This window comes from Harmonia axyridis, chromosome 1, assembly GCF_914767665.1.
Source record: "Harmonia axyridis chromosome 1, icHarAxyr1.1, whole genome shotgun sequence".
In the NCBI taxonomy this organism is placed as follows: Eukaryota; Metazoa; Arthropoda; class Insecta; order Coleoptera; family Coccinellidae; genus Harmonia; species Harmonia axyridis.
In genome coordinates, this window is record NC_059501.1 from 27,806,946 (window position 1) to 27,830,318 (window position 23,373).

The 23,373-nt window shown below is 32.3% G+C and overlaps 3 protein-coding genes across 8 annotated transcripts in view; 2 read left to right on the forward strand and 1 right to left on the reverse strand.

Moving 5' to 3' along the window:
• The window catches only part of LOC123675530 (dynein regulatory complex subunit 7), a 242,344-nt gene extending 241,186 nt beyond the window's left edge, over positions 1-1,158 (forward strand). For both annotated transcript variants that reach the window (XM_045610900.1, XM_045610907.1), the window contains one exon: positions 1,041-1,158. In XM_045610900.1, coding sequence (XP_045466856.1) covers positions 1,041-1,110 — 70 coding nt within the window. In that variant the 3' untranslated portion in view covers positions 1,111-1,158. The remainder of the gene's footprint in view (positions 1-1,040) is intronic.
• LOC123675548 (putative FERM domain-containing protein FRMD8P1) lies at positions 1,116-23,278 on the reverse strand. 3 transcript variants are annotated; one of them, XM_045610934.1, is made up of 9 exons: positions 23,166-23,278; positions 22,750-22,944; positions 22,431-22,681; positions 5,970-6,239; positions 5,538-5,703; positions 3,661-4,011; positions 3,476-3,605; positions 2,552-2,822; positions 1,116-2,105 (listed from the first exon to the last, which is right to left on the reverse strand). In XM_045610934.1, the coding sequence occupies exons 2-9, from the start codon at positions 22,878-22,880 to the stop codon at positions 1,963-1,965; spliced, it is 1,713 nt and encodes a 570-aa protein (XP_045466890.1). In that variant the 5' UTR covers positions 22,881-22,944; positions 23,166-23,278; the 3' UTR covers positions 1,116-1,962. The 3 variants fall into 3 exon arrangements, with proteins under 3 accessions (XP_045466890.1, XP_045466882.1, XP_045466874.1); XM_045610926.1 differs by having other exon boundaries at positions 22,750-23,076; positions 23,166-23,266; XM_045610918.1 differs by having other exon boundaries at positions 22,750-23,266.
• LOC123675578 (5-hydroxytryptamine receptor 7-like) lies at positions 10,282-21,694 on the forward strand. 3 transcript variants are annotated; one of them, XM_045610966.1, is made up of 5 exons: positions 10,282-10,816; positions 18,089-18,307; positions 20,035-20,169; positions 20,227-20,376; positions 20,753-21,694. In XM_045610966.1, the coding sequence occupies exons 1-5, from the start codon at positions 10,813-10,815 to the stop codon at positions 21,469-21,471; spliced, it is 1,227 nt and encodes a 408-aa protein (XP_045466922.1). In that variant the 5' UTR covers positions 10,282-10,812; the 3' UTR covers positions 21,472-21,694. The 3 variants fall into 3 exon arrangements, with proteins under 3 accessions (XP_045466922.1, XP_045466914.1, XP_045466931.1); XM_045610958.1 differs by lacking the exon at positions 10,282-10,816 and adding an exon at positions 11,652-11,753; XM_045610975.1 differs by lacking the exon at positions 10,282-10,816 and adding an exon at positions 13,979-14,223.
• Positions 23,279-23,373: the final 95 nt, after the last annotated feature.

Sequence of the window (23,373 nt, forward strand, 5' to 3'; positions counted from 1 at the left end):
GGGACTGGTTACGCTATCAACAACAAATTTTGCCCAAAACTTGAAATGATAATTCTATACATACAGGAAAATTCAACCCGGTCGGATATGATTATCAGAGAAATATTCAACGTCCAGTATATTTTTCCAATATTTCTTTTCACTATACCTAGTCGGAGACGAGAACTCACTTTCCACTAGGGCTAAAACTAGTATTATAGGCACTTAATGAGATTTTATTTCCAACCAAAAAGTTACTGCTTGAAGAGTTCACAAATCTGGAGATATATTGCCATCAGTTTACGATTTTGCAGATGGGTCATTTTCTGTTTGTTTTTCAAATTTGCCGTTTTCATTTTATTTTATCGAAAAATTGGTTTATTTTCATTACTACATTGATATTATATTATGCAATACCATGCAAATTACAAAAATATTCTAAATTGTGTATTTTGAATTCAAAGCGTGAGAAGAGTTGGACAACCAATTATGGTTAATGTTGATTTCATGGTAAAAAAATTCACAATTTAGCAACGATACTCGAAAACGTTTTATGATGTCATTTCATTGCTAAGATGATTTGGCTCTTTGAAATTCTTACTTTCTCATAGAAGCCTTATTCAATCATCCAATTCAAGTGTGCACTCTAATATATGTATCGGATATTGCAAGGAACCATTTGCTTTCAGAATTGAATCTATAAATATTCTGCTGACAAAATAATATTTTATCCAAAGTTGTGATAAGTGTGTCTCAACTCTTAATTTAGTTTTTTTTTATTACTTTCATATATTATATTCAGTTTATAGGTGTATTAGGTACCTCAACTCTTATTGTATCTCATAATAATAATCTTGAGAGTCTACCTCACCTACCTGCACTATTTGAGATTTATTTTGAATCTGAAATAACTGTTTTTTAGTTAAATAATTAGCATTCAAATAACCAATTAATAAAGAAAATTTAATCAAATTATGAAATGCTTTTCGATGAATGTCTGACCAATTGAATTTGCCTAATTTATTGAAATATAAGATTGTACTAATTTAAATTTTTTACAGATACACAGGAATGGTGAAATATCTGAATAATCATCCAAAATTGAATCACTCTTGGAAGAAGGAAAATTAATGAAATTATAATGTAAAACAGATATTTATTAAAACATAATCAACAAAACATGTTAAAAATCTTTGGTTTTAGATAAGATTTATCACAAAAATTATTAGAGATAACAAATAAGTACAATATAAAAATGCAATTATTGGAATGGCATGAACTCATAAAATTGAATATTTTTATAAAACTTGCTGTATAGTATATGAAATTGTGTCTCATATGATTGAGGATTATGTGAGCGAATTTATTCCTTCTATTCTAATTCGATTAACTCGGCAACTAACCGAAATATCATTAGTGCACAAATAAATGCCCACTCGCACAATTCATTATCATGTAAGATATAGCAAAGTAGTTATTCCGTTATAAAAAAAATTCAAAATCTACATGCGATATTCAATAAAAAATCTATTAAATATAAAATTTTAGTTCAAACACGGATTCCAAAAAATTGTGATCGAACAATATAGGTTATTATGTTACATCAGTTGATCAAGTTAAAACAATAATAATTTAAATCAACAAAAAATCGTAAAATTAGACAGGTACAAAGACTAGATGTGTTATATTCCATGAGAGATTCAATCCATCATTACTTAAGAACTAGGATTATATATGTATAGTAGAATTAAATAGTAGTAGTGTAGAAATAACAAGAACAACAAAAAACAATAACTGTAGTACTGAAATGATATAAATGCAAAAAGTATACATTTCATATTAACGATATAATAACCTCAAATCCCCATGTCATGTTTAGATTAGAGTAGGTAGTTTTAGATGTGTAGACTTATTAATATTCCTATCTCAATCAGTCTACACTACACATCTACTGATTCCTGTTCGTAGATGTATCTTAATTTATCAATAATTGTAAGACCATGAACCCATATGCCCAATACAATGTCCATTTTCATCAAATGTTGCTAAAGTAAGTCTTCCTAGTTTGTTGGATAAACTAGAAATAGTTTGTGTTGAATTTGGATAGTTCACAATGGGTCGAGTTTCTGAAACAAAACAAAGTGTTAAGTCTTGCTTAGTTCTTGCATTTTAGTTTATGATGGATATCTAGAATTCTAAGTTGATAACTAATATAACAAAAAGTTACAAAAAGACAGAAGGAGAATGTTTATTGTTAGTTACTATATCGTAATGATCGGTGTTATACCAAGAGTATGTCAAAATCGAAAGTAGATTCTCTTCAGTGACAATGTGTCTGCACATTCCCATAATCAAATTAATTCAGTAATAGTACCAACAACTTGTAGGTGTGAGGATAAAACTTCCTTGAAGCCATCTCTGAGATTCAGTCAAAATTATAAGGTGTGTTGTAGATGGTGCAGCGGTAAGAACAACTCTGATGGGCACAAGATAACCACTAAACAGTAATCATTCATTAATAGTACCAACATAATGATTAAGATATAGAAAATTGAAAATGGATACTACTCACCATTTTCAGTATTTGCTTGATATTCTGGTGAAGCTTTGTTATCTGTTTCATCTGTAGCTTTTTGTTTTATTCGATTGACAAATTGAGTTATTAAACCGTCCATCAGGCGAGCTTGTCTGGAAAACACTTGCAGTATTTTCGATACTCTGGTTCCATTCTCAACGACCATGAATTGTAGAAAAAGACAGGGCAAGCAATTCGGTTCATCTTCTCTGGAAGGTCTAGCAAATTCCCAACTGAGATCCTCATATCGAAGGCCAACAAGAACAGTCTATAAAAAATATCAATATTACCCTGGAGTAGACCAATAAGTAATGTTGGAAGAATATTGTGGATAAAAAATTTCAAGAGTAGATATCAAATATCAGATTTCTTTTAATTCAATTTTTAATTTATATTTTCGACTGATCTAAGAAATGAGGAACTGCGCCCTAATAGACTTCAGAACTTCATTTAGATCTATATGAAATACGATAATAAATTTATTATGATGTCATTATTGTCGATTAGGTTAGGGCGCATATTTCTTTTTATATTTCCCCCAAACTTTGAATGGATATTTGACATGGATATAGAAAAAACTTAATTTCGGAATGACATATCAACAGAATCCATAGTAAGTATGATTAAGCTGAAAAATTAGAAAATATGGGTGAAGAGCATTGAGTTGAAACTTCGTTACCCATGAGATCTCGACGGGATTGGGGATGAAACCTCAGAAAATCTTGTATTTTCTATGAGAATATAAAGTCCCGCCCTTTTTGTACTACCATTATATAATACTTTTCAAAGACATCTTTGTTAGTAGCGTGAAAATCTTTTAGTATCTTGTATTTTCTATGAGAATATAAAGTCCCTCCTTTTTTGTACTACCATTATATAATAGTTTTCAAAGACATCTTTGTTAGTAGCGTTACCACTTACACATTCAATATCGTCGATAACGTAGACACTAGAAGCATTGATTGCCACAAGCACCGGTAGGTCATGATATGTGATGAGAGATGTAAGAGTGCGAACAGGTTGCTCGATCTGACCCTCGAAAAACGCAGCCCTGAAAACAACGCCATTAAGACAACTAAATTATCCTTTGAACTACTACAACATACCCATAGAATGGTAAAGTCCAACAGAATTCAAGATATTTCTTCATCAGTTTTCTGTTGGTAGCCGAAGACGGGACACGTTTATAGTGCTCCAACAGTCTGACCTCAGGTGAATTTTTGTAGCTCATAGGCAACCACGCCCAGGTGGCGCTCTTTCTCACGTGAATTGGTAGATATTTGTGTTGTTCCTCCCTAAAGTAGTGAGTGGAATGTATTTGAGGATTGTAAGGACCCAGTTCGATGTGTGCTTGTACCCCTCCTAACATTATATAATGCGCAACTTCGCAAGGGTACCTCGCATTTATTATATTGTTCTTCGCTTCTTCGTAGAGCAGTTCTAGGATCTTTGGATCCCTAGAAGAAAAACAGCAAATTTTGAACAATGTTTCATTTATTTATTTTAAATTATAGGTCTAAATTATTGTACTTGGTTGTACCTTGAACTATAATAGTATATTCTAACACAAGTTGCAGAATGGGCTCCTATTACAACACGAATGCGAAATTCGAAAACGAGCAACGAAGGAGCGAGTTTTCGAACGCATGAGTGTTGAAATTGCCTACTGCAACGAGTATTAGACGATATTTTCTCTATTTCGGTCAAGTTTTGTGGAATATTGAAGAAATTCAATGAAAAATTCAGATTATATATCCTAGTGACTTTTGTATTATATCTTGGCAGTTGGTGTGACTGTTACGAAAATTGACAGATTACGGAATTTGAATATGAATTGTACGTTTCGATTTTGAAATAATTTACATTTACGCATTAAATTCGTGAATTATGTCTGACGAAATCGATTTAACACTACCAGAATTAAGATATATTGCGAATAATGTTGCAAATTATTTCATTTCACTGTATCCAAATTATATTGTATTGTCAACTATTGACGTTTATTGAAATTTGATAGGATTGGAAGTCAGTATAGATAACCACGAAACGAAAAATATAACTGAAAACGATGCTGTAATGAGTTCATTACAGCACTGTTTTCAGAACTGTAATGAACTCATTACGATACTGAAATAGAAAAATGGCAAATTACGATCCTAATTATTATATTATTCCACCATGTGTTAAGAAGTTGAAAAAGAAGAAGACATATCCCCAAACCCGGGCTTTTTCGAGTTGCCTCCATTTTGGTGGAGAGTCGGCTAGGAATTTTAGGAAATCAATCGGTTTCGACATTGAGCTGTCTCAATCTGCAGTTACTTCAGCGAAATATATCCGCTTTGAATGAAATTTCGCACTACCCAGAAGAGAGCGCAATTTAGAGCGAAAAATTGCGCGAGTGGTGCGAGCTCTCAAGCAAGTCGCCTTCAATTCTAGACGTTCTAATAGAATACAGGTTATTTAAATTTCTTTGTTTTTGTGAATGGGAGCATTAAGCATTTCTGAGTGACTTGTGTTATAGCTATGGTATCCTGAGTTTCTATTCATCGAGCAACAGTTCATTTTTATGTGAATCAACAACTTCAGAATATCAACACAAATAAATTGAGAATATTGAGAGTTCCATTCAGTACTCAGCTATTTATCGGTAATATAGTCAAACACGACAAAATTCAATCTGAATAGACTGCAGAGACTACAAAACAAAGTAATAAAAAGACTACACCACTTTCCATATGAATATCCAACTGAAGATCTATATATAAAAGTTATCAATACATGAGGCTGGACAAATTGGTCAAGTTGAAGTTGCAACAGTGTCAACTCATATACAAGCTAGAAGATAATCATATAAAGAGTCGAAATCAATTGAAGAGAGTGCTAAATATAACAAACCGAGAAACAAGACAAAAAGGTTCAAAATCTCCTGACGTCAAGTCAGTGCATTTTTCGAATTTTTAGAAAGAGAAAGTTGCATACTCACTTGATTTTTTCTTCCAAACTAAGAGGAAAGAAAACATTCCTCTGAAACATGAGTTTTGGTTCATCTCTCTCTTGCTTATTATAAGAAGCATGGCTGTAATGTTCCACCAACGAACGCCATGTCTTCCTTATCTCATAAGGTTTCTGCATTCTTTTCAACTGTACCTCTGAAAATGTAAGCAATAGAGATCTTGAACAAACTTATAACGATATGAATTGAATGCTAAGCCTGTTAAAGAAAAATATGAAAATAAAAAAATATGATAAACACCATATGCTGAAAAAACATCTCTTGAACTATTTTGCCTCTATTGTAAAATTTTGCAAGGACATGATCATATGAATATATGATATGTTAAGTATATTGTATGTTACTGAATATCTTTATACTAGAAAATAAAAATGATATGTGTCATTCCGTGAAAATACTCACCAAGCAGAGGGCTCATCATCCACAAGGTGAAAACTTGGCAGGCAATGTGTTTATTCAAGCCAAGCTCATCACAATTGACTATTGCTTGGCATATCATATCAACATTGGCTGTGGGAGTATCCTCGATTTCCATCATAATGGCAGACCTATTGTGAAGGTAAACGCAAGTAGGTATTACGGGTCCCTGGAGAATTTCGTTGACTACATTATTGCAACTTGCTGCCGTACAGTTCACTGTTAGGCTTGGAACAGATGCGGATGTGCTTGTTTCTGGAAATTCATGTTTATGAGGCAACTATTCATAGGATTATCTTCAGTAATGTACTGAATGGAAAATAACAATAATTGTAGCAATCACGTAATTGGTATTATTATGTTCAAACATACCCTACAATGCTTGATATCGCCCTATGCATAAATGCTTCTCCCCAGAGCACTTTTGGACTCTTATCATTTAGAACCATTTACAATGTGTTCTCCTTACACGCAATATATCATAATTTATGGTAGTTCTTCTGATGAGTTTGATGAGGAGTCACAAAAAACAACAGTACACAAAATATTTCGGAATAAGGAATATGGAGGAATGTGGTGAATTTCATACAATTGCTAGGGATCACTTATGAACTTCTCTTCATTTGTATTTTTTTCAAGTTATCTCGTGAATATCTGTACATTATATGTTCTCTAAGGAAAAAGTAAGATGTTTTGAGTTGATTATATCAAAGTCTTCCTCACTTCATCGGCTCTTGTTCACAAAATCGATTATGTTACAGGTGGAGTGAAAAGCAATGTGGTATTTGTTATTAAATCTGTTTTTTTCTCTCGTTCAAACACATAAGGTGACAATAATTGAAGAAATGAGAACAATATCAGCTTATCAGTCATGCCGAGAAGACGTTTGGCTCCTGTGCAACTGGACCAAATCATACGGTGGATACAGGAAGGTTTGTCCCAGCGAGAAGTGTCCCGGCGGTTGAATGTTTCGCTAGTCGGGCTTGGAATAGGTTCATCCAAAACGACTCAGTAGCTTATGTTCATGGGGGAGGTCGGCAGCGCCGTACAACAGCTGCCCAAGATCGTCTTTTGATGCTCAATGCTAGGAGAAATCCCACTTACCCGGCGTCGCGACTCAATAGATCACTGAGAATTGCAACAGGAGTTCTAATTTCGAACCAGACTGTAAGACGACGACTACATGTTCGTGGTTTGAGAGCACGTAGGAGGGTACAACATCCCCGTTTGAATAGGGAACACCGGGTTCATGGACGGCAATGGGCTGAGGAGCACCGCAATTGGACACTTGAAGATTGGAGCCAATGTTTATTTACGGATGAGTCTAGATTTCGTTTGGTCAACTCCGATGGACGTATTCTTGGTTGGAGGGAAAGAGGTAGAAGGTATGCAGAACAGTTTATGGTACCCACAACAGCTTTTGGCGGAGTTTCTATATGTGTATGGGGAGGCATTTGTTTGAACCAACGCACAGAGTTGGTTGTTCTGCAGAACACCACCATGACCAGCCAGAGATATCACGATATGATTATTGAACCCATAATTATTCCGTTTGCGGCTGCCGTGGGCGAGAATTTCATTTTAATTGACGATAATGCCCGTCCAAACCGTAGTCGTCTGATTAATGAAGCGCTAGAAACTAATGCTATTGATAAGATGGACTGGCCAGCTCGCTCTCCAGACATGAATTGCATCGAACATGTCTGGTCTGAGATGTCTAGACAATTGTCAACCTTAGAACAACCGATCAATAACCTGGAGGACCTTTCTAACGCTTCACGGGATATTTGGACGAATTTGCCCCAAAATTTTATAAATCGTTTGATCGAAAGTATGCCTCGTAGGGTAGAATGCTTGAGACGAGCTCGTGGGGGACCAACTAGGTACTAGCTTAACCGAAACTTCAGCCTTCTTGTGGTTTCATCATAAAATTTTCTTGTTATTCAAACACAGAATTTTGAGTGTTCCTGATAAAGTCTTTCTTTCTCTCCAACTTTCCATTTTTTCATTCTTTTCTCAAGTGAACCATATTATCAACTGAAAATACTCTGATATCTGACTAAATTTATAATCTTGGAGCGAATATTTCAGAAATAAATTTAGAACAAGTAAGTGATCCCTATCAATTGTTGAGCAGTGTATTACGGAAAACAGAGTATGCTGACAGATTTCTCATGAATTTCATGTGCATGCTTCGAATGACGACGAATCAACGAAAATCAGTATTTTCCAGATCGGTAGCCGACGGTCGCCCTCAACCAACGTCAAGTTGTGCTAGTATGTTCGCTTATAAGGAAACCAGTACATCTTATTTTCATGTGTACTGCATGTCTGCTCTGCATCGACACAGTATGTTTCTGCCTAATTACCAAAGGATTATTATAATTGTTTTAACTGAAAATTGCTATTCTCACCAACTTTACTCATTTCAGAAGTATTTTCAGAAATGTTTGCACTTTCAAATATACCAAATGTATGATCAATAATGAATTTTATCAGTACTTGCCTCAAACATGTTAAGTAAAATAAGTAAAGTTCTTTATTTTATTTATAATCAATTTTCATCAAGTAAGGTCCGAATCCATTAAACATGTTAAGGACTGTGGCCTCGAATATTTCTTCATTTTTATCTTAATTTTGTTGTGGGGGCTTAGGCAAAAATAACGGTTCAGCTAGATCAAAAAAAAAAGAGGATGCTCTACGAAAATGCTATTGTTCAGATAATTAATTCGTTTGAGATATTGATAGGAGAGTATTTGAAGATGTTATTGTAATCAGTATGATATGAAGATCAAAGTTTTAATCTATAAATAGGTACATCTGAGAAATCTTTTTGAGAATATTGATATATATGGCAAATAATAGAGTTACAACGTGGGACATTGAAACAACTTATGAAAAAATTGTTATTTTTGAAAGAGACACAGCGACATCAGCATCACTCCTTGCATTCACACCTTTGAAAATCAAGAATTCTCAAATCGAATAATCTGGAACAATATGCAAATAAAAATATAAGAAAAATTATATTTGGATGAAGTTGATGGAAAAAACAAGTTATACTCGTATCTTCGAAAACAGCCGGGTGGTGAAAAAATGAAGGAAACGCCGACCTAAGTCAGGATCTTTTGAGGGATCATTCATTCATGCCCCAATTGCACTCTTGGAGACCTGATAATTTTTTACAGTTATTTGGTCTCCAAGGTGTCAGTTGACACATGAATGAAACTGCGCTCAAAAGCTACAGACTTTCAACTTTTTTTCAATATCCTGCTTGAATTTGATATGGGTTTTCTGACGCTATACGAATTTTCGCATGGAGCTTGAAATGATTATTCTTTTTACTTGGTTTTCCAATAAGATGTTTCAATTGTGAAAGCTCACTATCTGGGCACCTGTCACTGTTGAATCTGTTGTCTTCTGACAATTTTGCAGCCGTAGTTCAAAAAACTAAAGCAATTTTGGGTAGTCATGAAGCACCTTCTTGGAGACAATAGTGGAAGTCGTGACAAAATTTGAGCTGTTGGGACAAGTTAGTGATGTGAAGAATCCATACAGTGTGAGTTGTTCAAAAAACTGAGAATATTGACGGTTTGTCGATTGTTCGTCGATCTTGGGAATTAGGCATTAGACGAGGTTTATTTTCAACAAGACGGCGCTACGTGCCACACAAGCAACAAAACAATAGCAATTTCGCAAGAAACGTTTCCTGATCGTGTTATTTCTTGAGGAGGTGATCACAATTGGCCACCGTGATCTTATGATTTAACACCTCCAGACTTTTCCTTTTGGGGTCACGTGAAAGGTAAGTTCTATGCCAATGGTCCACAATCGATTCAAGACATTAAAGATAGAATTCCTGAAGTTATCGAGGACATAGATGAAAGCAAATAAACTTTATTATTATTATTATAGGACATACATCAGCACATGTGCGAATTGGTCATGGAAAATATCATGAAAAGTATATTCTAATGTAACCGTAACCGGCGGCCTTTTGGCAGATATCATTTTCCATCGTTAATGACTCTTTAGAATGAAATAAACATCCATTTGAGGTATGGATAGAAAAATCTCGTTCCAAGTTATACTTGAAGTTGCAAGATATTTGTCTCAGGAACAAACAAAAAATCTGTAGAAGAAAAGTTTTTATTATTCTGACACCTGGAGAAAGACAATTAAAGGCCAACACTTTGGGAAAGAATGGTGTAAGACTTGTTAGATTTTTTTTTTGGTCCTAAAACCAATATCTCCCAACTTTGAACATCCATTGATTTCTCTCAAAATATACTCGTTTTCTTTCAATATCAAAATGAAACCTCTTATTGGGAAACCCTTTATAACAAAGAAGCTACTCTAATCAATGTTTACAATGATCCCATATCTGGTTAGATCAAATACTTATTTCCACCTCAATTGGCACCAAGTCAAATCACCTGTGACAATTTCGAGAAATACGGAAGTAATTCTGCTCAGTTCCACCCAACACGTACTCCCATTAAACCAATGATTTTTTTCTTAAATCGCGAAGGTCACAAAGATCGAAAATTTGTGGAATTTTTTTTTAGCAGGTATTAAGACGTACAATGAGATCTTTTGTCTGGAATTCACTCGTTCGTTTCACGCCGAGGAGTAATTGTTTTTATGGACTGCTTAATTATCTTTAATCAGTGAGATGCCACCAGTTAGAATGGACTGGGGTCTGGATTTTTAAATCTCGGCAGCAGCAAGTAACAAGATGGAATGCTGACGAGAGTAATGTTAGTGACTGTTGATTTAATTCCTCTTCATTTGTATGTGATTTATTGGGAATTACTGGTATTGAACAATGGGTGAGTATGAAGCATTCGAAGGTAATCAATAATATATGTAACCACATCTCTACTAAACAACCAGTTCGAAAATAATGTTTCATGAAAGATCCAACAAGATATATTTCTTTCAAATTTGTTTATATTTTTTGAAGATCCTATTATTATTTTCTCTCATAATTATTTCGTATGAAAAAATTATATAATTTTGAATGAATTTCATGCAGTAGACCTATGGTTAAATTGGAATTTTTTTTTTATTCTTCACTCCGGAAATTGTAAGATGAATACAATATTTTATTCCTAAATTATTGTATTTATTGTAGTTTTTGTTTGGACGATAAGCAAATGTTTGTTATTAAAAATAGTAAATCAATTATGATAATTTTAAATTTTCACAATTTTTTTGATCTCACAAATATTATAAAAGAATATCTGAGAAATCCACCGTTACAATCCACGACCTAGAAATTTCTGAAGATGCTTACCGCAGTAGTGAACGAAACGTCAGGTGAAAAACCGACTAGACCATGGCTAACAATCTCTGAATCTTCCAATTCTATCGAAACAAATATTTCTTCATCACACTGTTGCTGCATCAAATTAACATTTTAACTGATAACGAATGGAAATGAAAAGATTAAAATTTCATACATTCCAAAACGTTTATTGAAAAATTCGATGGAATGAAAAAATATCTTTCCCGAACTACATGGAATATAATTATTTTAGATCTTAAAATTTTCAATATTTGTACGAAACTCATTTTATTTTTTAAAATCGGAAAACCCGATATCTGACGTATGAATTTTTCCGCATTTTATGAGTATGTAACGATGATCTAATAGATAAAACATGATCTGAACCCTATTGGACAATGTACCTATCAGATAAGGAATGAATACTTCACAGATACCTTATGGAATTCCTATAGTTCAAGGCGGTAACCAACAGTCATGTAAGTTCACACATCTATACTTTATTACCAATAGCCATAGGCGTACTATGCGAAGAGAAGTCGATATTATGATTGTGTGAAACGGTTTTTTGAACTAGTATATGTAATTCTATATAAGGTAGAATTTTCACTATGCTTCATAAAAAACAAGTTTCTTAGGGAAAGACCATTGAAGATTTGTAATTTTTTTGGTTCACGTAAGCCAATACAATCTGAGAATAAAATATTGCAATATCAAAAATAATTCATATTTTCAGTGAAACGACAATATTTGAATGCTCATCTCATTCAATGAATAGTTCAACATTTCATTCATTTATTTTGTAATGAATAAATATAAAATTTCATTAGTATGTGCATATATACAAAGAGTCCTAAATTCGAGTGCCTATAAGATGTTTCGGAAGAAATGGGCCTATTTGAAATCTTGAAATTGAGATAATAATAATATTGGACATTCTTTACAAGGCTGAAATATTTTTGAGAACTGAGTACATCCGGTTATGTTATCATTTTTGTGAAAAAATTTTCCAATTTTAATATGATTGATTATTAAATTCTGAATTAGTTTCTGTTTCAACTGTTGAATTGATCAGAATAGTTCCCAAATATCGATAAATAAATTAAAAAAATTTAAATATGTATAGTCAGAATATTGTTCATTTGACTCATTCTTGATATCCGTCTTCATAATTTCGAAGCAGAATAATTGATAATATTATGCAACTTCTGAATTCAGGAAATATCATTATAAATTGTTCCAAATATTGTGTTGAGAATTGGGCCATAACATTATTTTTATTGGATTCTGCGAAGAAAAATAATGATTAGTGTTCTAAAATGATTATGCCCCTAACTTCAATAACCTCAAAATTATTTTCGTGATTATGTTTTATGTAGTCAAATTCATCAAATCTGTTTCAAAAGAATATTCCGTAACTATAGAATTCATAAAAAGGGTAGTTGATGAAGAAGAGAAAAAAATTTGAGGAAACTAATTTTATGTTGTTGTATGTTTTATGTAATTCTTTTCCACAAATTTTTTCTCTTCTTAATCAACTACCCTCTTTATGAACTCTATAGTTACGGAATATTTTTTTGAAAAAGATTTGATGAACTACATAACATTTACACTGCATACAAAATGCCTTAAGAAAACCTTAAATACCATAAAAATTAATTTAGGAGTATAATCATTCAAAATGCTATCGTTATTTTTCCACGCAGATTCCAAAGCAATCAATAAAAAAGTTTCAATGTAAAAACAAAAATTATGTTCGGATTTTTCAACAATTTTCGACACAATATATGAAACAACCTATGATGATATTTCTTGAATTCCCAAGATGCACGACAATTTCTTATTCTCCTACTTTTCACTCTTAATTTTTTTTTGGTCGCAAAAATTTCTTAGCTTAGGAGAGAATGTCAAATAATATCATTATCCTAATTTTCCGAATTCAAATATGTCGGTTCTCGAACTTGGGACACCCTGTAACTCCAACATTGCGGGGAAAAATATTGTACTTAGGACAGTCGCGGACTATAAATGTTTTGAATTTCAGTCAATTATTGGTAATATCAATTTTTCAAAATTTGATTCCTTGATTTTTGCCTTCGACATTGATAATATGTAGCAGTAGGAGGACGAATACGTAATACTAAATGATTTTGGTTTATTACTTCTGATGATATTTGAATCGTTCAGGAAAGAAAAGTTGAGTTACGCTACATTTATTGTTATTTGAAAGATAATAAAAAAAGTTTCGTATATTGATAAAACACTGTTTTTCTGATAAATGTTATTCAGACTATGCTTTATAGACAACAACGGTTAAAAAGGGCCTCAGGGAAAGAAATTTGGTTCTAATAAAGAAGTGATTGCCGAGTTTGAATCTTATTTCGAAAGCAAAGACGAATTTATTTTCATAAAAGTTATTTAAAAGTTGAAGGAGCGTTAGAGTTAGAGATGTATATCTCTTGAAGGTGAATATGTTGGTAAATAACGTCGAATTTTTATGACAAAATGTGTTTTTCCATGACTTATTCTTATTTAGGGAAGAGTTTACTTTAGCTACAAAAATTTGAGAAATACCGAAACTTTCGTCTTTGCCTGGATCTTATAGTTTTGGAGAATGAATTTCCAAAATTTGAAAACGAACCCATCATGTGAATCATCCGATTCTCTCACCTATATCTTTTCTCTCCGTCACGCCCATGTTTCCTCTATCAACAAATGCTATAATACTAGGAATAATAAAAACTCAGAGCACATCATTTCGACATTTATTTTTTATCGGAGAAACGTTACCGCAAATGTGATATCATGTCGTCTTCATCGAATTTTGAATAGAACAAACAATATTGTCAGATGCAACGACTACTGCACATTTATTAACTTTATAGTGATATAAAAAGTGTCTAGTTATCTCGGAATCCCCACATGGTAATTGGAATCGATGAAGTTCGGGTGAGTGCATATTGATATTGAATGATGATGCACTTATAGAGTGTTAGGATAAGTTCAGGTGGTGAAGGATCTATTTAAAAATCCATTCTAGCACTACTTATTAAAATAGATCAAAAAACTAAACATTTAGATGAAAATAAATAAATCATTCATTAATCTCATAAGACATGAAATTATAAGTGGGACAAGTCAGAAAAAAGAAGTTAACATAATTATCAAATATATAGTTTAAAAATCCACCAACAGTATAATAACACCTTCTTAACAACAAAGCTTTCACACTCGCCTTGAATTCTCTAAGATTCAGAAATCGAATATGGGAAGGTAAATGGTTGAACAATTTTATGCCCTGATATGTGGTTAACCGTTTTGGGAAACAAAATCTGAATTATTCATTTCTCAGACTTGCAGGAAGGTCATTTATAAAAGAAGGAACAACATAGGTCTTAAGACGTATCCCTGCGGTACTCCTAATTTTAAAGTGTACTTAGATGATTTGACATTTTCTGTTCTCTTCGCGAGATAGCTCGTCAACCATTCCAGAAATATACCCTTGAAACCCAAGTTATAACATTTTTCTATTAAAAAGTTGAAATAGAGACTGTCTTCAGAATTCTAGCAGTATAGACATAGTTATTTAGCCTTCATAGGACAAAATACCTCTGTAGACGAATCAAAATCAGAATATTTAATTCAAAACCAAGAATGTATTAGAAATAATAAATAATAATATTAAAAAATAATAAAGACAAAATATCTAATAACAAGAAATCAGGAGTTAAAGGTACTTGTTCATATGTAAATATCAGCCAAACAGGAAGAACATTCCAGACAAGAATAAAGGAACACAGGTGGAGGAATACTAACAAGAAACTGAATTAGAAATAGGTAAAGCATTTATTATATGTGGGACTTAATTTTGATAATACTTGTGAAATTTTAGATATTGAATAACTATAAACATGTTGAAATCATTGTGAAATCAAGTATCCAGTAATACACAATTGAGAAAATCATGATATGACGAAACAATTGACCGTGAAAGAAAAAATTGCGGAAGTAGATTTCAAAATGAACTTCTGGTCAAGAAAAAAAACCGAAACATTCAAATATAAGATATTGCTCAATCAAGGAGAATTAAGCACACAAAGATAAATCATTCAATAAATTATAAATCTTCTCTACACTATGATTGAATGTGCTGAAAGTGTCTCTATAACTTTTGAGCTCTTATTTCAATAGTCTTTAATTATATCAAAATGTCTGATATTTTAGAATTTCGAGTCGAGAAACGGCTTAACGGCTCAAACGATGGGGCTCAACTCAATGATGAAGAATTCGAAGACAAAATCGGTACTGTCCGCCCGTCGGAATAAGTAGTGAGGGTAGTAGTGATGAGTTATCCAAAATTCAGCTATTTAGCTTTTACAAAAATGATCGAGTAATTCTGATCTTAATCACAGACCAGAAAGGGTAGAATTGTTTAAATTTTTTTCGGTTCTTTACCGAGAGGATACAGTACGGAGGAAATTCCTAGATGCAATGAGATACAGTGAGAATGGAATTTTCGTTGGGTTTCAATTTTATAGCAAGGCGCAATTTTTTGTGTTCCTTTCAAAAGGAAGCGAAAGTTATAATGGAAATATTTTTCAGTGCGAAACATTTCGAAAATAACTTTCGCTTTCGTTTGAAAGGAACATTCCGTATTCTACATCACATTCGAAAAAATATAAGGAGTGTTCCTTTTAAAAGAAAGCGAAAGTAATATTCGAAATATTTTTCAGTAAGGAATATTTCGAATATAACTTCGTAGATTTTTTCGAATTTGATGTAGAATGAGATGTAGATCGAAAACTTCGTATGGCATAAGGTGTAGACCTTATGCCATACGAAGTTTTCGAATATAGCAATATACAGGGTGTCCCGGGAAGAATGCGACAAACGGATACCATGAATTAAGGACATCATGGAGGACTCGTATCAAGAGGTTTCAATTGCCTGAGTACCTTCGTTTGGGATATACAGGGTGATGTTCATCTTATTGGTGAAATTTCACAGATCAATAACTCTTTAACTAATCGACCGAATAATTTCTAATTTTGCAGTTTTGTCACCCTTTACTAGTGCCTTCGATATTTCTGAAATCGAGTAAATCAGATGCGGACTAGGAAAATTTCAGATTTTTCCTATTTTCTTGAATATTGGATCACCCTGTACGCGAACATTATATTTTTTTCCGTTTTCGTCACCACAAAGAATTAATTCATAATAAAAATTCTAAATCTCTGTTTGGCACGGTCATACAGGGTGATGAAAATTTCCATGAATTTTCCCTGTCTACCTATATATAAGGGCAAATCAAACGATTGTTATTGTAGTTACCGCACCAAACATTTAAAGAGAGTTTAACTTGGGATTGTTTATTGATCACCCTGTATAAAGGTGTCAAGCAGAAGATTTAGAATTTATAATGATTTAATTTTTTTGTGGTTACGACAACGAAAAAAAAATCTTATTGTTTACGTGTCCAATATTCACGAAAATAGAAAAAGTCTAAAATTTTCCTGGTCCGGATCTGATTTATTCGATTTCAGAAATTGTGAAGGAAGACGATAGTAATGGGTGACGAAACTTTAGAAATTGAAATTATTCGTTGGTTTAATTGAAGTGTTATTTGACTATAGAAAAATTCACTCAAACGACATGCAGAATAATAAACAATTCAGGATGAAGTTGAGAAAGTTTACTGCAGATAATAAAATTCAATTTTTAGATCAGTTCTAGTCCTTGATCAAGAGATTCCACCCTGCTCTTTCTCCCTCTGCTCTGTGTCTGCACCTCGTACATGTCATTGTGTTTTGGAGGAGAAATGTTTTGTCAAGTTTTTATTGTCCTCTTTGGGGAGATGGGAGAGATAAAACAGGAATTCAGTAGCCTATTTCTTACCATTTTTCCGGGGAGAACTTTTGAATTTCTATTATTATTTTTTTTGTAATCATAAGAAATTAAAATTGTAACAATTTTTTTTGCTAGTATGGATGCATAAACGAAATGAAATAGCTCTCGTTTGAAAAAAACATTCCGTATATTTTTTCGAACGTGATGTAGAATAAGGTGTAGAATAGGATTCATAGACTTTTTTTATTGTAGATCGCTAAGGCGTTTTGTAACTATTTTCGAATAATTGTACTGCATAATTGAACACATGCAATGAAACCAATGAACAATATTTCTGATAGAATCTCATATTAATGACTGCTCACTAGAGAATAGGAGAACGTTTTGTATTGTTAAAAAATGAGTAACAAATGAGAGGGGCCAAAACTAGCCTAAAGAAAAAATGTGGCCTATTGAACTTTTTATTTGGAATGACTAAGACTATAACTATCAAAAATTCAGCCACTCTGAAAGGGGGCCCCTTTCTCTAAGTAAATATGCGGTGTTCTTTCCATATCATTCAACATAAAGGGTTTAAATATACTTTTCTTCTTCCGTTTTCCTTTTAAAAATTATTGAGAATCAGACAGAATTAAATTTATCCACAAGGTGCCAACCTATGTATATAATGTAATCATTGGAGATTATTTCGACTCAAAATTCGCATATACACACGTTGCGTGACATCAGAAATCCCAGTAAAACTTAAAATCCGAACAAACACTACGTTTTGTATTCCATAAAATATAAAAAATCGCCTTGATACATTAGTGGTTTCAATCATTATTTTAATGCATTAGCATAAATATTCAAATATTCCGACAATACATACTTCCATAGCGACAATAGAAACATAATACTCGCGCACTGAGTGATTTTTAAATGCCAATATCATATACCTTTATTGCATGTCCCTTTCTCATTCCAGGGGTGACAGTTATGGACAACAGATCGTACTATCACCACGAGGACCTAGATTTGACCACGGATCATACTGTGACTATCGGCAATGGGGCCTACCCGAAAAACCCAACAGATGAAAGAAATGCTAATTTATTGTACCATATCTTGATACCCTTATTCGGAGCAATCATTACCATATCCAACTTAACAGTTCTGATGTCATGTAGTCTCATCATAAAGAAAAGTAAGTCAAGTCTCGATTAAATCAGATAATGTTGGAAGATATAGTTTTCTTATCATTATCAATGAATTGCAATAATTTTATTTAAATTGTAATGATTTACTACATATTACAATATTCTAAGTATCTAGATTATTTCGAATAGGCGAAAAGATTACATATTCTGAATTTCTTGTCTTCGTCTCCCAAGTTCATCAGTTTTACTGCTACAAAATGCAGACTTCATGGTACTTATTCGAGTCGGTATAGAAAACTGCATGGAACATGTTTAACAATGAATAAAGCGAAACTACTATTAAAGTTAGAAAAATGAAGTCCACATTATTTGTCAATTTTCCTTTCTGAAAATAACAGTGAAAGAATGTTAATATAATATGTTTTTTTTTAATTTCAAATCAAATCCCACATATTTTATCTTCGAAACTTTATTTTGTCTTCAAACTGTGGAGTTTTCTATTCTTTTTGAGCCACCAATATCGATAGACGCTTAAAAATGTCGACTATTACTCTTTTCGCAAAGGAAAGAATTGAAAATAACGCATTATTCCAAAACATTTTACGAAACTGAATGAATTTTTTGGACAAATGAAATAATATTCAGACGCAAAACTCAAATCTCATTAAAAGTTCGATTGGAAAATTAATGAATAGGGCGCAAATATGTATTCAAAAAAGCGGAAATCATTTCGAAAATTTAATGTTAATTTTTTATTGATCGTTACTTTCGCAGTCAATTGTGCAGGTTGAGAAAACAGTCTGTATATTGCGTTTCCAAAACTTCTCTATACATTTCAGATCCTATCATAATGAGAAATTATTTAGGTGCTTTTAATTTTATTGATACACCTCTGGTTTTCCGAGAAAATTATTTTTTAAACGATTAATATCCAAATTTCGCTCCAAAGCAAGGGAAATATTCTGAACTAGGTAGTAAAGCTTTATCGTCCAAGGATGCAAATCTTTCCCAAGTTTCAAAATAGTTTTTTCAAAATCGAAATTCATATTTTACTGCTGATATTCTGATTAAAATCATTTAATTCAGAATTCATATGTACATAAACACAAATATCTACATTAATGGATACAAATACTGAATAAACCTACTTCGTATACAAAACATATAAATTCAATTTATGTTTCGTATGTTCATTCACTATTTGTTTTCATTTATGTAGATTTTCTTGGTTTATTCAGTATTTGTTTTCATTTATGTTTATCAGATTAATATAACATCATTTAATTCAGAAAATTACTTAATATGCACATAAGCAAATATCTACATAAATTAAAACAAATACTGAATAAACATACATTGTATACGAAACATAAATTTATGTTTTGAATGTTTATTCAGTATTTGTTTTCATTTATGCAGATCTTTTTGGTTTATGTGCATATGAAGTAATTTTCTAAATTAAATGACTTTAAATTAATCTGAAGAAAGTTTGAGCACTTATGAGCGCCAAATTGTGAAATTTAATCACATATTCAAAATGTCTAAGACAAAAAGCTACAAAACCTCAAAAGACAATCAAACAATTGATTTGATGAGAAAGAAGAGAATCAAAATTGAAGAATTACGGTCAACAGTACGAAAATGGGTTATAATGACTTCCTTTGTTTCAAACCTCTTGTAAAACCACTGCCTTTTTGGTGGTTTTCAAAACATCCATACAACATATTTTCAACATAATCATCTATTGATTAACCAAATTCATTCTGCATTTCAGGTAATAAGCCAAAATTAATGTACCTTCTTCTGGGTAATATAGCTTTGGCGGATGCACTAATGGGGGTAGTAGTTATCTTTGGCCAAGTTTTTCCAGAGAATTGGAGAAATCAACAAATATGTGCTGCCCAGATAGGTAACTCGTCCTCCTTTCTCATATCATTCAAAATTCAAGTATTCCTCAATTTCACAGGACTTGTTGCTTCTGGCACTCTAGTTACAGTTTACACAGGAGGTACCATAGGAATAGATAGATTTCTTTATATCTTCTATGGGTATCAACATCAAACAGGGTTCTATTCAAAAGTGATACAGTCTTCAGTTATTATTGTATGGATTTCCAGTAAGTACAATCCAAAATATAATTCAATAGAGTAAAGGAAAATCATAAGGGTTTCTTTACTTGAACAAGCCGATTTTATCTTGATAGTTTTATTTATATGATTACCATTTCAATCTTCCAGTAGAGAAAAACCTCTCTAAAGTTCTTCATACCATATAAAGACACAGCGTTCCAAATGTGATGAACAGGTTTTTGATTTGTAGCTTGAGTTTTAAAATTTTGATTCAAATAGGAGAAAGTAGTTTATCCTTGCAAACTAAAGTCTAATTGATCAACCATTTGCTATAAGTATTATACAGTCACCTAAAATCTGAGTTATAATTTCCCAACAATCTAAATATTACTAACGTCACATTTATCTATTTATTCATTCTAGGTCTGATCATTGGATTTCTTCCTCTAATGGGATGGTCGAGAGTACCTCCAGATCCACAAGCTTGCTGTTTTGTTGTTATTGTCCCAGAAAATTTCATACTTATCTTAGCTATATTATTCACCCTACCGTTAACCATAACTCTAGTATTATACTCTGCAGTTCTATATACAGCCTCGAAGAAGGTTTCAATTCATAATCTTCTGGTGGGAAAACAAGTTTCTTCCAATGTACATAACAGGAAATACCAAATGGATAAAAGGAAGATTGCTGTAGAATCAAAGGATTCAAAAAGTTCCAATAATATTTTATTGGGGTTATTCAAAAAAGAATTCTCCTCAACTGTAAGTAGTTCCAAAAGATGGAAGTCAATTAAAATTGTAGTTTTTTCTACTGCAAATTTTTTATTCACTTGGTTCCCATACATTATAGTAAGTTTATATTATATGTCAGTATGTGATGATGATACTTCTAAAAGATGTAAGTCATTGAGTTTAATTTTAGCAAGCCCATTGGCTATGCTAGGATTTGTTAGCAGCATTTTGAGTCCAATTATTTATGCTTGGTGGCACAAAGGATTCAACAAAAATTTTAAAAAAAGAATTAGTACTTTCCGACTGAGAAATCCAAGCTTTAATAAAAAAGTTGTTCCAAATACATGCTCCAATTCAACAATGACAACCATACTGGAAAATTCAAATGAACATATTACTACTGTTTGAGGATTTTGTCATTCAGCCTTTAATGAAGAATAATTTATGAATTTTCCATACAACTAATGATATAATGACTAGGATGTACTGAATCTTGATATTTATTATAAAAGTTCTTTGTGAATAAGTTTTACCAATGTATATAAATGCAGTATATCTGTCAAATCATACAATTTTGTATATGTAATTTTATAAGAATGTGATATTAATTTAAAATAAACTATCAAACTTTTTTTTATTCAATTCTGAATATTTTATCTGGTTGCCTTCGATCTTCTTGGTAAGCTCTCATGAATAGAAGTTATCGGATATACTGATGTTAAGGAGAAATTCCTTACAATTACACAAAAAGAGTTTATCTTATACTGTTTGAAAAAAAGGAAGATGTAAATAGAGTTGCCAAAGCTAACAGGTTCTTAAATAATAACATGGACATTATATACAGGTTACCAGTGGCTCAAAATTTAGGATTGAATTACAATTAGTCAAATCACACTTTATTTAGCAATGTTGACAGGTACTCTGAAGTTCTGTATAATGATTTAAATCCTCTTATGTGGGAGAAATTAATATTATAATTTGAGACAATATATGTAGTCTGGGTTTTTGATGAAAAATAATATGTGTTGCACCCACCATTAATAAGATCATATGCGGACTTAGAAAACCATTTATGAACATCAATTTTTGAGTTTCCACTTGTGAGAGGTATTGTGTGAATCAATTACACTTTTGGTTTGTCATTCTATATGGAAACATTGTTTATAGGCCTTGTTTTGACTAAATTACAGAGAAACTAATTCTGCAGATTAAGCGCATTTCTGGAAGATATTGGTTTGATCTAAGAACATTTAATCGGGCTCCCAACATCTGAAGAAATCAATTGCTCACTCTAATGCACAACCCACTTCTAACAGTAAATTCCCATTAAAACTTTGACTAATAATATCACAAGTAAAAAAACTTACCAGAAATGTGCTTATCTGAAAGTCCTTCATTGCTCATTTCTTTTTGTCCCTCGTTAGATGTTTCTTCATGTTCCCACCCATTTGAAGCAGAAGGTCCTTTGGGATCATGACCACAAGCTAAATCACCATTACAGATGCTTGAACAACTAGTATTCGTAGCTGGCACTCTCTGTGATACTGAATATAGTGTACCTTGACTAGAAGATAATTCATTTGGTTGCGAAAAAACATCTTTTCTCTTCTGGAAATCACTAGTAAACAAAAAATAATGGTAAATGGATTAATTTTGTAGTTATGCATTCATAAATCTATAATTTACCTGTATTGCTCAATGGCATTTTCAGCCTTTTTAGATGAAGGATATAATCTATTTCCAGTGTAATCTTGCATTGCAGTATTATAAGGCTGCTGCATATTTTCTTTTGAATTAGATGGTATGTTCATATTCATATTTTTGTCCAGGGAAATGTTCAGAGACTTCCACTAACACTCAAACAGCAACAACTTGAGTTACCTTGATATATCAAAGAAACTTGAATAGAAATGTGAATAAAACTATGTGGGTGCCACTGCATATATGTATTATGAAGAAATTTTGTCATCATTTCAGATTAATCTATCAAAATTACAAGTAATTTACGCCTACCTCTAACACAACCTTGAAATTGTTAAATTGAATGTGAAATTCATTATTATCTATCTTCGTGAGATGAAAAATTATTCGAACCGAATTACCTTCGAAGTTGATTCATCACATTTAGTATTGAAGCAATAAAAAATGAGGCATGTATAGGTACTGGTATTTGATTTTTCAGTTTATTTACTATAATGACAAATGTCTGTTGACAAAACAAAACTAGACTACATTATGTATTTATTGTATTATGGGTTGCCAACTCCAAAATTAAAGGGCGAAATACATACCGGGGTACTTACTAACAAG